The following is a 14,599-nucleotide window of genomic DNA, read 5'->3' on the forward strand; positions in this document are numbered from 1 at the left end:
CTACCCAGGTGGAAAGGGAGCCACAGCAGAATTCGGTTGCAGGCCAGTAGTTTGACATGTTTCAGCTGGTGTTCCAGTCCTGGGGTAGGATCAGTTCTCCCTCTTGCACAGTAACTGCGGGGCTCTTGTCTTTTCCCTACACATCAATTGTGGCCGTGCCCTTCCCTACCTCGTTGATTCCAAGAATATTCAGAAGCAGAAAGGAAAAAGCGATCAGAGCTTCTGTACTTTTGCACTCTGTATCTGTGTATTTTCTTCTACTTTCTTTTTTTTTCTCTCAGTTTTTGGCCTTTCTTTGTTCTTCCCCAGAGACTTTCCTGGGCCCCTTCACCTGGCAGGGCTATGCCAGGCCAGTTGTGGCTTCAAGACACATTGGTGCTTTGCTCATTGTATCATTTAACTGTTTAATCATTGAGGTCTGCGGACATAGAAAGAATAAAAAGGATAAAAATTTTTAATGTTATTGTTCTCCTGGAGCTCATAGAGTCTGCTTTCTATTGTTGTGAAATTAGTTCTCTAGAAAGAGACCATCATAGACAGCTTGTGTTCCAAGTTGTGTTTCTGTGTACTCAGGTTTGAAGAATGTTTTAGGATTGCTATCGCTTTTGGCTAGTGGACTAAGCAACTAACACCATCAGAGGTCTCCTCCCTCCCTCCCTCCCTTCCTCCCTCCCTTCTTCCCTCCCTCTCTCCCCTTTTTTCTTGTACTGGAGGTAGAACCCAAAGGCATTCTATCTCCAAACTACACCTGCCCTATTTTATTTTATTCTGAAATAGAGTCTTGAGAAACTTCTCAAGCAACTGCTAAGGAACTTCACTAAGTTGCTGAGGCTGGCCATGACCCTGCAATCCTCCTGTCTCAGCCTCCAAGTACTGGGATTACAGGCATGTGCCACCACGCCCTGCTTGTTGTAGGTTTCTTAAGAGTTAGAACCACGTATACTGGCAGTTTTACCCAAGTTTCCACATATTATAGGGTCTTAGAAAATACTTAATGCTTGTTAGTGTATTTCACTTTTGTTTTGTTTGTTCTTTATGGTGCTGGAATGGAACCCAGGGGCATTCTACTTCAGTGCTATACCCTAGCCTGATTTTTTTATTCTTTATTTTGAAACAGGGCCTCACTAAGTTGTGGAGGGCCTCACTAAATAGCTGAGGGTGGCCGCAAGTGTGCGATCCTTTTGTCTTAGCCTCCTAAATGCTAGGATTATAGGCTTGCACCACCACCCCTGGCTCATATTTCACTTTTCAAAAACTATTCATTCTAGAGTAAAGACAAAAGGAAAAAAGTGAAATAAGGATTTCTTCATAAGATTCTGTCCTTGTTGGGTAAAATAAAGACCATTGAGTTATTTTAAAGTATATCCATAGTGGGTGGTGGGGTGGTACATAATAGTAGCCCCAGTACTTGGGAGTCTGAAACAGGAGGATTGAGGTTCAAGGACAGCCTCAGCAAGTAGTGAGACTCTCATCAACTTAGAAAGATCCTGTTTCAAAATAAAAATAAAACAGAGTAAGGAGTGTAGCTTGGTGGTAGAATGCTCCTGGGTCCAATTCCCAGTTACACACACACACACACACACACACACACACACACACACACACACACTATTTATTTCATCTTTGTAAAGCTTTCCAGAGTCATCTGCTTGATGTGGTCTCCAGTGCTGCTTCTGTTTATCTCAGAATAAAATATGTTTATCTCATGGAGTTGCCCAAACGAGGGTCCAATGAGAAGGAACAGAGACCCTCATGAACACTCTTGGGTGTCTTCTCTATGGGAATGGTGAGTGGAGTATATACCACCCATATCTCTTAGTAGCTTTCAGAAGGCAGGAGGACTAGAAAGAGCATTTCCCCAGGAACCATGGCAGGACTAAAGGTCAGAAAGTGGCCAGTTGTCTAATAAGAGTACTGGCAAAAGGGAACTTGTCAGGAGGTTATGATATTATGCCAGATGTTGGTCAGGGCCCCAGGTCAGCAGAATGCTTCACTCTGTACACCAGTGTGACAGTGCCATGACTCCAGTTTGTACCTCAGGAAGCTTCCTACACACTACATGTTATGAACGTTGGTGGGTCCCCCCAAGAGTCAAAACTGAGAGTATATTCTTGGAATGACAAGGGTCTGTTTTACATACCTGCCAAAAAGAAAATCATACTGGTCACATGGACAGTGATGACTCAGCAAAACCTGTGTAGGCTGAAACCTGGAGAGGTTACTTGACTTTGCGCAGTAGTATTTTCTTTGCTAATATGCATTCCTTCCATATTTCACTCGCCCCACTGCCCTCCACACATACTGGAGGCTCCTGCTTCGTGTGGCCCTACCTGATGCCTTTAGGACTAAATTGGGAAGGAAAGAGAACTTTATGTTGGTTTTGGTATCTCTTTTTCCTGTGGAAGATGAGTAGTACAAGGAGGGAGGGGAGGTAAACTGGCCACCCGAGCCAAAGAGTAGTTTGTCACTCACATAATATTTACCAAGTGCTCTCTATGGCCCTGGTCTAATATCTGGAGGTGCGTAGCAGCGGACAGATATGGTGTGTCCTCAGGGAACTGACATTTGTGTGAAGTGTAACAGTATGTCACTCCTGTGCCCATTTTATTTTGAGGAGCAGAGTTGAACATCTCTGCAGTAGTTATCATTAAAGTAATGTCCCTCACCCTATTTTCTGTTGAAGACTGTTAAAGAACAATCACATCTTTGCTTCATACCAGCTTTTTGAGCAGTTTGTAAAACTCTCAGTAAGGGACAATAGATTGACTTCAAGATTAAGTCATAGCTGGGTGTGGTGGCACACACTTGTAATCCCAGCATTTGGGAGGCTGAGATAGGAGGATCCTGGTTCACAGACAGCCTCAGCTACTTAGTGAGACTCTTTGCAACACAGTGAGACCCTATTTCAAAATAAAGAATAAAAAATAGGGCTGGGAGGTATAGCTTGGAGGTAGAATGGTCTCCATCCCCAGTACTGGGGGGGGGGGGGGAAGGACTGAGTCATGAAGGAATTTGAGATTCTCTTCAGAACCAAAGGTAGCTGTGCAAAGCCAATTCTGCACCAAGAGTTGTAGAAAGTCTCTTATTGAGATGTGAACTAAGTGCAAGAGAAAGAAAAAAAGTATCTTGGCAGGGTATGTGAATCAAGGCTAAGACAGGAGAATGGCTGGTTTCAGGCCAGCCTCTTCAAATTAGAGAGACCCTGAGCAATTTATGAGACCTCGTTTAGAAAAAGAGAATAAGAAGGGCTGGGGAGGGTATAGTTTGGAAGTATAGCAGATATATTGTTAGAAATGCCTCTGAGTTTATTCCTCAGTACCAAAAAATTACAAGAAAAATAAAACTATCTCAAAAAAAGCCATAGCTAGCCAGACATGGTGGCACATACTTGTAATCCCAGTACTTGAGAGGCTGAGACAGAAGGATCCCAGGTTCGTGGCCAGCCTAGGCTACTTTAATGAGGCCATCTACAACCTAGACCCTACTTCAAAAATAAAGGAAGAAATAGGGTGGAGGGTGGAGGTTGGAGGTAAAGTGTTCCTGGGTTCCATCCCCAGTGCCACAAAAAATAATAATAATAAAATAAAAAATAAAGTAAGCCATAGAGAAGTGGCAGTGGGCTTAGAATACAAGTTTATGAGGACATTAATGTTTGAATGGATGAATGCGCAGGTGATTCTATGGATGGATAGATAAAAATAAAAGAGAAACTTCAAACACTAGAGAGAGAGAGAGAGAGAGAGTGTGTGTGTGTGTGTGTGTGTGTGTGTGTGTGTGTGTGTGTGTGTGGTGTGTTTGGTAGTATACTAGGGCTGGAACTCAAGGGCTTTCTACCTCCAGGCTATAGTCCCAGAACTTTTTTATATTTTATTTGGAAACAGGGTCTCACTAAGTTGCTGAGAGCCTCACTAAGTAGCTGAGGCTGGCTTCAAACCTGTGCAATCCTCCTGTCTCAGCCTCCTAAGTACTGGGATTACAAGCGTGCACCACCACGCCCGGCTGTGTGCGTATGTTTTACTAGGGATTGAACCCAAGGGCATTATACCTCTGAGCTGTACTCCTAGCCCTATTTTATTTTTTATTTTGAAACTGAGTCTCACTAAGTTGCAGAGGGCCTTGCTAAGTTGCTGAGACTGGGCTTGAACCTGTGATCCTCCGGTCTCAGTCTCCAAAGTACTGGGATTACGGGGGATTACGGGGCTTCTGTGTGCCACCGTGCCTGGCTAAATGCTTTCTTTTTCAAATGACAAATTGCCCCTAGCATTTCCGTTTGTGCTGCTGAGCTGGCGACTTTAGGGAGGAACGGCCAGTCTCCCATTGACGTCAGCAAGTGTGCATTGAAGCCTCCACAGCAGAACGTTCTCCAGCCCTGATAATTGAATTAGAAAACCTTCTGAGCTGGCAGCTAATTGTGCTGCTGGGGCAGTTGTTTCGTCTAGATCTCTGTCCTCCTTGACTCACTTGAGTGGCTGCCTCACTAGGAAGGGAGGCGTTTCAGTCGATGTTATGTCTCCCTAAGTCTTGCTGCCTGTGCGCCCCGGGTCATACCCTGGCACTTCATTTTATTATAGACATTGTTGTGTGAGTTTTGATAGGTATGAATTTGGTTCTAGCTGTGTGTGATGCAGTCTGGTCTTTGTTTCCATGTGTGTATGTGTGAGCACACCCATAGTGTTCCAGTGCTCAAGCTGCTCTTCCACAAAGACAAATAGCCAATTTTATTTCCCTTTCTCTAGCAATAAAACTATAACAAATTCAAAATGCCCCAGTCAGGGATAACATTAAAGCTATTGATGGGAAAGAAATTAATGTAATAAGAGGTTCAATTATTTCAAGTTTCAAAAAGAAAGAAAGGAAGAGAATGAGAGAAGAACAGCATCTATAGTGTTATAAATGGAGAACTCAAGCCAGCCTGTTCTTTTAGTTGAAACACACACGCATTCATATTCATTCTCGTTCTCTCTCTCCCTCCCTCCCTCTCTCTCCTCCCTCTCTCCCTCTCTCCTTCCTTCTCCCTCCCTCTCTCCCCTCTCTCCTTCTCTCTCTCCCTCTCTTTTTCTCTCCCTCACTCCCCCTTCCCTCTCCCTCTCCCCCACCCCCGGCATCCCAGCACAGAGGTGAGGATGGACCTAAATGTACCTTGACTGTTGCCTTGCTGCTTCTTCTAGAATAAATCATTTGGTGGTTTTGCATATTAAAACAGATGCTTCTGTTCAAGATCACACCCAGAGTCTGCAGGGCTCATCTTCTAGTGAGGGTTTCTCTGTGCCATGCTTGTATGAGAAATAGATTCTTCTTAGAATCTTCTTACATGTAATGCTCGCCTTTTATACAATTTGGTGTTCAGGCTTAACTAGATATGCCTCCTTTTTCCGGAGCCCATTATTTAGAATTGGGTACTGATTATCTGGTGTTTTACCCTGAGGGACGATGGCAGGTTCAGGCATTTCTTGACTTTCTTGATGTATAGAAGTCAGACTCACATTTGTCCTCAGCAAGATGGTGATCCCAAACCACAAATTCTTAGACCTCAAATTCCTTTTTGGGAGGAGAAACACCTTCTTTTGCATTTCTAGCATTTTTAAACCATTGCTTGATATGGGTTAAAAGTCACTTGTGGTTGAATTAAATTGAATCAATTTCATATCACATTATCCCTCTTATCTTGTCCTATCCCTCCCTCCCTCTCTCCCTTCCTTTCTATGAATGTTTAGCACTTATTAGTGTCAGGCAAATATAAATGAATAAAATAGACTTGGTCTCTGAAATCCAGATGTGGGCATAGAGGGACTGGCAGTAATAAAGTTAAAAATAAATCACACATGTGAAGAATGTAGTGAAAAAAACACGTGAGGTATACTGAGAGAGAATAAGTAAAAGAATAGGAAACCTAAGATTTCTTAGGATGGCTAACTTCTCAAAGGAAGTAACGTGTGTGTGTGGTGGGGGGGGGGGGTACTGGGGGTGGAACCCAGAGACTTTCTACCTCCGGGCTATACTCCCAGACTTGTTTTATAGTTTATTTGGAAACAGGGTCTCACTAAGTTGCCGAGAGCGTCACTCAGTAGCTGAAGCTGGCTTTGAACCTTTGTGATCCTCCTGTCTCAGCCTCCCAAGTACTGGTATTATAAGCGTGCACCACCACGCCCGGCAGGAAGTAACATTTTTTTTTTTTTTTTTTTTTTTTGGTGGTACTGGGGTTACTGGAAGCCCTTCAACCTCCAGGATACACTCCCATGGGCTACACTCCCAGACCTATTTTTTAACTTTTTTTTAATGTGGAAACAGGGTCTCTTAAGCCAGCACGGCTGGCTCCGAACCAGCGTGATCCTCCTGTCTCTGCCTCCCAAGCACGGGGATTACAAGCGTGTGCCACCACGCCCGGCCCAGGAAGTAACTTTTTTTTTTCTTTCTTTTTGGTGGTACTGGGGTTCCTGGAAGCCCTTCTACCTCCGGGCTACACTCCCAGACATTTTTTTACATTTTTATTTGGAAACAGGGTCTCCTAAGCCAGCACCGTGCGGCTGGCTTCGAACCTGCGCAATCCTCCTGTCTCTGCCTCCCAAGCGCGGGGATTACAAGCGTGCGCCACCACGCCCGGCTGGAAGTAACTTTTAAGTCGAGACATAAAAATGAGATGAGATCAGACAGGTGCAGTGGTACATGCATATAATCCCAGTACTCAGAAGGCTGAGACCTGAGGATGACAGGTTCAAGGACAGCCTCAGCAAGTAGTGAGACTCCCATCAACCTAGCAAGACTGTTTCAAAGTTAAAAACAAAATAGGAGCCAGGTGTGGTGGTGCACGCTTGTAATCCCAGCATTTGGGAGGCTGAGACTGGAGGATCGCAGTTTGCAGACAGCCTTAGCTATTTAGTGAGGCCTTCAGCAACTTAGACCCTTTTGCAAAAATAAAGAATAAAAAATAGGGCTGGGGATGTAGCTCAGAGGTTGAATGCCCCATGGGTTCCATCCCCAGACCTGCAAAAAAAAAAAAAAAAAAAAAAAAATAGGGCTAGTGGTATAACTCAGTGGTAAAATGCCCCTGGGTTTAATCCCAGAATAATAATAATAATAATAATAATAATAATAATAATAATAATAATAGTAATAATTGAGGAGGAGGAGAAGAAATATATTTTGCCTACTTTTGTGTATATTTGAATTTTTCTCTTATAATGAATGGTAAGCAAAGTGATCTGTGAGACCAAGTCAAGGATATGGTGTAAAGTAAAAAAAAAAAAATTCTCTGCATAATTTGTTTTAACTGATACTGCTAAAATTGTCTTTCTAATTGGCTGTGCAGGTTTACATTTTCACTGGCAATGTCTGTTTCCTAATTCCTCACCAGTATCTGATTCTGTCAGACTTGTTAACTTTTGTAAGCCTAATTGTTGAACTGCTGTCGAGGCTTGTGTTTCTGTGACTACTATTTCGTGTGGTAACTGGCCATTCACATTCCTCTGCTCTGTAGCTTTTGAAGTTGTTTCCTATTGAGTTCCTTGTACTATTGAATGCAGGAATGGTGTATATACTCTAGTATCAGTTTTGTATTATATACATTTTAAGTGCTTTTTCCTAATCCCTTTTACCTGTGTTTCATCTTGCCACTTGCACTGAGCAGTAGTGTATAGTGGCCCTTCTTCCCTTTCAGTCCACTCGTGGGTGTGTGTGTGTGTGTTTGGGTATGTATGTATTGAACTCAGGGGCATTCTTTCTTTGAGCTACACCCCCAGCCCTTTTTATTTATTTATTTATTTATTTATTTATTTATTTATTTATTTTTGTTTTGAAATAAAGTCCTGCTTGGTTGCTAAGAGTAACGCTGTGTTGCTGAGGCTGTCCTCAAACCTGCCTTCCAAGTACTGGAATTACAGGTATATCTCCACAGGAGGCTCCTCCACTCAGTGTTTGTCTGTGTGTTTGTGTGGCACTGAGGATAGAACCCTGAGGCATTTTACCTCTGAGTAACATCCCCAGCCCTATTTTGTTTTTATTTTGAAACACAGTGTCACTAAGTTGCTAAGAGTCTTGCTAAATCACTGGATCCTGTGACTCCCCTGTCTCAGTCAGCCCATGCCCACTACATCCGGCAGGCCTACTCTATGTTTTTTGGTTTTTTTGGTCAGTAAGAACACTGAAAGGTAATGCAGTAGTGATGTTTAATTTCATTTTTCATTATTCCTCCTGGTGATTTCACCACTCCTTTTCTGTTTTTATCTTTTTTAAAAATCATAATTGTAGCCGGGCGTGGTGGTGCATGCTTGTAATCCCAGCATTTGGGAGGCTGAGACCGGAGGATCGCAGTTCGAGGACAGCCTCAGCTACTTAGTGAGGCCCTCTGCAACTAAGTGAGACCTGGTTTCAAAACAAAGAATAAAAAAATTGGGCAGGGGGTGTAGCTCGGAGGTCAAATGCCTCTGGGTTCTATCCGCAGATCTGCAGGGAAAAAAAATCATAATTGTAAATAATTTAAGGTACAGAAAAGAGTAGGACTGCCAAGATCCTCTAACATGCCTTACATTTATAAAAAGGTGTTGTGGACTCATAGACTAAATACTAGGATGGGTTTTATTTTTCTTTTTAAGAAAAATATAATTTAGTGTGCATGTATGTCACTATCACTCTTTACTACAAAATGATGTGAGACTATAAGACTAATCCACCAATAAAAGTATAAAGAAGCATAGTTTTTCTTTGCTCTTTGGAAAACTGAAAAGAATAAAGTTATGAATTGAACTCCTTCCAAATAGTAAGGCACTTCAACAAGAAAGTTAGGCCCAGTGGGACAGGAATATGAGTGTATCGGTGAAGTTTTTATTGGGAGTCTGTAATGGACAGAACTCTTGGTCTTGCAGGAGTTTGCATCTTTGTGTTCCAACCATTTTACCTATGCAGTGTACAAAAGAGCAAAGCAGCCCCCTGGAGGTTCCCATTTATAATCCCAGTACTTAGGAGGCTGAGGCAAGAAGATCACAGGTTTGAGACCAGTCTCAGCAACTTAGCGAGACCCTGTTTAAATTTTTTTTTTTTTTTTTTTTGGTGGTACTGGGGTTCCTGGAAGCCCGTCTATCTCTGGACTACACTCCCAGACCTATTTTATTTTTGGAAACGGGGTCTCCTAAGCCAGCACGGCTGGCTTCGAACCTGCACGATCCTCCTGTCTCTGCCTCCCAAGCGCGGGGATTACAAGCGTGCGCCACCACGCCCGGCCTAAAATTTTTAAAAAAGGACTAGAGGAGCCGGGTGTGGTGGCACACACTTGTAATCCCAGTACTTGGGAGGCCAAGACAGGAGGATCGCAGCCAGCCTTAGCTACTTAGTGAGGCCTCTGCAACTTAGTGAGACCCTGTTTCAAAATAAAGAATAAAAAATAGGGCTGGGGGTGTAGCTTGGAGGTACATCGGGTTCCATTCCCAGTACCACAAAAAAGGGGGGGGCTGGAGATTTCTCTCAGAGGTATCCCTGGGTTTAATCCGCTGTACAAAAAACCCCCAAAAAACCCAATAAATTATCTTATTTTTATCTAAGGCAGGTGCTTCCTCTTCCTGTTCATTGTGTTTCAAGAGCCTGCTTTATGTCACATGTCTCTCCTCTGTGTGGCTTTTCTCTGTCTGGGCCTTGAGCCGTCCGTTGTTGAAGCGAAGTGCGTCTCTTGAGCACGGGCACTGCCAGCCTCCCAGTTGGGAAGGTGTGTCTGCCAAGCACAGTGTCACTGTGTGCAGGCACTGCCGGAGCCTGCCAACCCCAGAGGTAGGCTGCCAGTGCAAATGCCACGCCGGCATGACATTTACAAGTTTAGAATCTGGGGAACCACGCAGTGGAACACCCCTGCGCTGTCTCAGTTAGGGGGGCAATAACTGAGCCAGTTTTTGATTTTCAGAGTCAGAAATCACAGGAAGTAATACTTCATTGAGAATCCAAAGCTATTGTTACATCTTTTTCTAGGAAATGATAAATCCCTTTGGGCTGTTTGTTCCTGGGTTGCAAAATAAAGCATATGGTTAAGCATGCAAACGCTAGGATCAAACTTGGATTTAATGAGGCCCTATGGCTCACTGAGTGACCTCAGCCAGCTTGCTTCATCCATTAGCCATGAGTGAGTCCAAGCCTCAGGGCCTCATCTGTAGAGCAGGGATGAGGGTGCCACTTTCCTCATAGGATGATTGGCATGTTTAAGTGTATTTTTGCTATTTTATTTTGCAGTACTGGGAATGAAACCCAGGGGCATTTTACCTCCAAGCTACACCCCCCAACCCTATTTTTTTATTCTTTATTTTGAAACAGGGTTTCACTGAGTTGCGAAGGGCCTCACCAAGCAGCTGAGGCCGGCCACAACCTCAATCCTCCTATCTTAGCCTCCCAAATGCTGGGATTACAAGCGTGCGCTACATGCCTGGCTTTTTAAGTTTATTTTAAAGCACACCATTCTGGGCATGGTGGTGCACACTTGTAATCCCCATGCTTGGGAGGCTGAGACAGGAGGATCACACTGGTTCAAAGCCAGCCTCAGCTACTTAGACTCTGAGCAACTTAGTGAGACCCTGTTTCCATATAAAGTATAAAATAAGTCTGGGAGTATAGCCCAGAGGTAGAAAAGCCCTGGGTTCCACCCACAGTACCATAAATAAATAAATAAATAAATAAATAAATAAATAAATAAAGCACCTATCACCTTTGTCAGAAATACCTGAAGCTGAGCATGGTGGTGTAAGCTTGTAATCTCTACTTGGGAGGCTGAGACAGGAGGATCACAGGTTCACAGCTGGCCTCAGCTACTTAGTGAGGACCTCTGCAACTTATGAGACCCTGTTTCAAAATAAAGAATAAAAATAAGACTGGGGGTGGTGCAGCTTGGTGGTAGAATGCCCCTGGGTTCAACTCTCAGTATTGTGAAAGAAAGAAAGGAAGGAAGAAAGAAAGGAAGGAAGGAAGGAAGGAAGGAAGGAAGGAAGAAAGAAAGAAAGAAAGAAAGAAAGAAAGAAAGAAAGAAAGAGAAAGACCTGAAAAACTCAGGCTTTCAGCTCTTTTCATATTTCAGTAATAAGTAGATAGGACTTGCCAGGGACTTGTTACAACATGAACTTGTGTGTAGCTCTCTCCTTGACTGGGGCGTTACTGGAGCACTGTGCCCAGGACATAGTTTTCTTCACCTCTCCGGGAAAATTGAGAGCTGGAGTCAGAGGAGGTATGTGAGTATTTGGCACCACTATAGTTTCTTAGTGCAGAAATGATTTGGGTGTTGAGAATTCATTTTAGTAATTACAGCCTGTGGTTGACCTGGAACTCTTCTTTGACACATTCTTTTTTGTGTGTGTGTGGTACTGAGGATGGTACCCAGGGGCCTTCTGCCTCCAGGCTACACTCCCAGACCTATTTTATATTTTATTTGGAAACAGGGTCTCTTAAACCAGCTGAGGCTGGCTTCGAACCTGAGTGATCCTCCTGTCTCAGCCTCCCAAGCACCGGGGATTACAAGCCAGCGCCACAACGCCAGGCTATTCTATGGCACATTCTAATGCAAAAGGAAGATCAATGGCTATTTGAAGAATCTACTTTTCTGTATTAGGGAGACTTTTTTCTTTCATGGGTAACAAGGTATTTGGCCGGAACACTTTTTTAATGAACTAATACCCAAATAGAAGGCTTTGCTGTGCTACTTATATAAAATAACAGCCCTCAACACAACACGTGATTTATTTTCTTAAATCATTTTCAATTCCATTAGTAATTTCTCCCAAATGATAAAATTCTGTATTTTCCCCCCATTGTTTTTCAGGTCTTCAAAGCTGCTGCGGGCATTCTATGTCCCCTTCCTGTCAGATCAGTACACAGTGTATGCAAACTACACCATCCTTAAGCCTCGGAAAGCAAAGCAGACCAGGAAGAAAAGTGGAGGTTAGCAACACACGCGTGCCCCAAAGGACCGCCGCCTTGTTCACTAGTGGGTCCACTCTCCAAGGCATTGCCTGTCACGTTTGTAATAAAGGCCCTCTGATTCCACTGTCGGAATTTGGGTGCTTGGGGCTCAAGTGTAATCACGGTTCCACTCACTTCTCGCCTCTGCCTCTGTACTGCACGTAAAGTCTTTGCAGACAGAGGAAAGGCCCTGAAGCACAGATAGATATATCGCTGCACATCTCATTGTTTCTCTTCTGTTCAATTATTTACTAGACCGGAGAAGAGCAGAGCCAACTTACAGGAAGAACTGAAAATCCCCGAACTGGATGGCTGCGTGTAGCCATTCTCCACACTCTGGCCTGGCATCTGAGAACTAGCGAGCCTCTCTTAGGCCATATGGGCTTCTCCACCAAAGCTGTTGGCAGCTCCTAGCAGACCTTGTTGTCCAAATCCTAGTGCTGAACATGAGCACAGCCTCCTTGCCAACTGACATGTCCTTTTCACCTCCAGCAAGACAGCTTCTGTAAAGCACTTCACCAGACTAGGACCCTGTCCTGGAGCGATCTCAGGAAAAAGGCGACCATTTGAGGAACTGTGACCTAATTTTATTATATACGATGCCTCTAATTTTCTTTTTTTTTCAACCAGCTTTATGTGGCTGGTCCTGTTTGTTTGCTGAGTTTTAGCATGCTATATCTTTAATTCTAGACTCCTCTATATAAAGGTATCAGCAGACCAAACTATAACTGTGTAGGGTATTCTTGGAGAAATTTAATTCTCTTGGTTGGTACCTATGGATGACATCACATTTTTAAGGAATGTATTCTGAGGCCATTTCTGAGAAAATGGAGAATTTCCTTTTTTAAACAACCCTAGTGAAAAGGAACAGTTTGTAATTTGAGCACCTATTTTTCAATTGTCTGTTGCAAGGCACCTCCTACATGGGGCACTTGGAGCCAAAGAGGCAGTGATAAGGACCCACTTAAAATGTAACCATGGCCGGGCGTGGTGGCGCACGCTTGTAATCCCCACACTTGGGAGGCAGAGACAGAAGGATCGCACAGGTTCAAAGCCAGCCTCGCTGGTTTAAGAGACCCTGTTTCCAAATAAAAAAATATAAAATAGGTCTGGGAGTGTAGCCTGGAGGTAAAAGGGTTTCCAGGAACCCTATTACCACACACACAAAAAAAATGTAACCAGTGTGTACGATTGCTTTACCTTACAAACGGTGTCTCACAGCATTACAAGGCACCTCCACACATCTCACTTGAGCCTCACGGTCAGTGTGAGGTGGACAAGGAGGAGATTTTGTCCCCACTTTATTTTTTTATTTTTTTGCAGAACTGGGGATTGAACCCAGGGGTATTCTACATCTGAGCTATACCCTCAGCCCTATTTTCTACCCTTCATTTTGAAACAGGGTCTCACTAAGTTGTGGAGGGTTTCACTAAGGAACTAAGGCTGGCTGCAAACCTGCCTCCCAAGTACTGGGATCACAAGTGTGCACCACCATACCTGGCCTTGTCCCAACTTTATAGATGAAGAAGCACGGAGGAGGGAAGGTAAAGTGACCAGCCCAGAGTCACACAGTAAGCAGCAGAGCTGGGACCAGAACCCAGGCCACCGCCTCTCATCCAGTGGGCTGCCAGGCGCCTTTGCTCTGCTTTCAGAACAGTACTTGAAAGGCTGATGTGGTTGACCAGAGACGTGACTGATGTGACTTTCTTTATTTTTGAAACAGGGTCTCATTGAGTTGCAAAGGGCCTCACTAAGTAGCTGAGGCTGGCCTCGAAAGAGATCCTCCTTTCTCAGCCTCCCAAATGCTAGGATTACAAGTGTCACCACCACGCCTGGCTTGTAACTTTCTTTCTTTCTTTTTTTTTCTTTTTTGCGGTACCAGAGATGGAACCCAGGGGCATTGTACCTCCAAGCTACACTCCCAACCCTATTTTTTTAGTCTTTTTATTTTTTGAAGCAGGGTCTCACTGAGTTGTGAAGGGTCTCGCTAAGTAACTGAGGCTGTCCACGAGCCGCATCCTCTGGTCTCTGCTTCCCGAATGCTGGGATTACAAGTGTGCACCACCACTCTCTGCCAGTAACTTTCTCTTTTGAGGAGGGGTTTTGCCTCTCTTTCTTTGAGTCTGCTGGAACCTCCAGTCCGCCTGTATATTAGACCACCATGGTGTGCTTTGTGGCATGGCCGGGCTGTGGCTGGAAAGTACTACTGCTTTTGAAGGCGTGCTGCCCGGCAGCCACACAGGATCACACTATCAACACTGTTTCTGTTGTTCATCTGGGGTCATGTTCTAGGTGCCTTATTTCCCTAAGGGTAATTGTTTCTAGTATCTGCAAATAGGATGGTTCTACTTTTCAGAACTTCTATCTTCCATTTTACAAGAGAAGGACTTTCTAATAGGAACATCTTATGAGAGGAAAAACATGACACCAGGAGAAATGGGTAGTTGCCATAATCAAAGTCTCCTCTTGTGTTTCCCACTGAAGGAATATCTGAGCTGGAGTTGAAGCACTGGAGAGATGAGAGATACAGATAGTGCAGATGGTAACCAGGAAGTAAAGATGGAATGGAGTCCAACTTATGTGAAAAATCACTGGCACTGAGTTCTCTATACCTGATGACTGTTTTCCAAAGCAAATGGTGGGTGTATAAGCTGACCGCAGGACAGACCTGTAAGCATGT

The 14,599-nt window shown here is 43.9% G+C and overlaps 1 protein-coding gene across 4 annotated transcripts in view; it reads left to right on the plus strand.

Moving 5' to 3' along the window:
- Window positions 1-12,212, plus strand: part of ALG9 (ALG9 alpha-1,2-mannosyltransferase) — a gene marked incomplete at both ends in the record, with an annotated part of 94,099 nt that extends 81,887 nt beyond the window's left edge. For 2 of the 4 annotated variants that reach the window (XM_080718070.1, XM_080718072.1), the window contains 2 exons: window positions 11,780-11,898; window positions 12,175-12,212. In XM_080718070.1, the coding sequence (XP_080574196.1) occupies window positions 11,780-11,898; window positions 12,175-12,212 (157 nt within the window). Of the gene's footprint in view, window positions 1-11,779; window positions 11,904-12,174 lie in introns of those variants that run through there. The other 2 variants (XM_080718069.1, XM_080718071.1) reach the window with 1 other exon arrangement.
- Between the last annotated feature and the right edge of the window lie 2,387 nt (window positions 12,213-14,599).

The sequence above is a fragment of the Muscardinus avellanarius genome (genome assembly GCF_963383645.1).
Source record: "Muscardinus avellanarius genome assembly, chromosome: 1".
NCBI lineage: Eukaryota > Metazoa > Chordata > Mammalia > Rodentia > Gliridae > Muscardinus > Muscardinus avellanarius.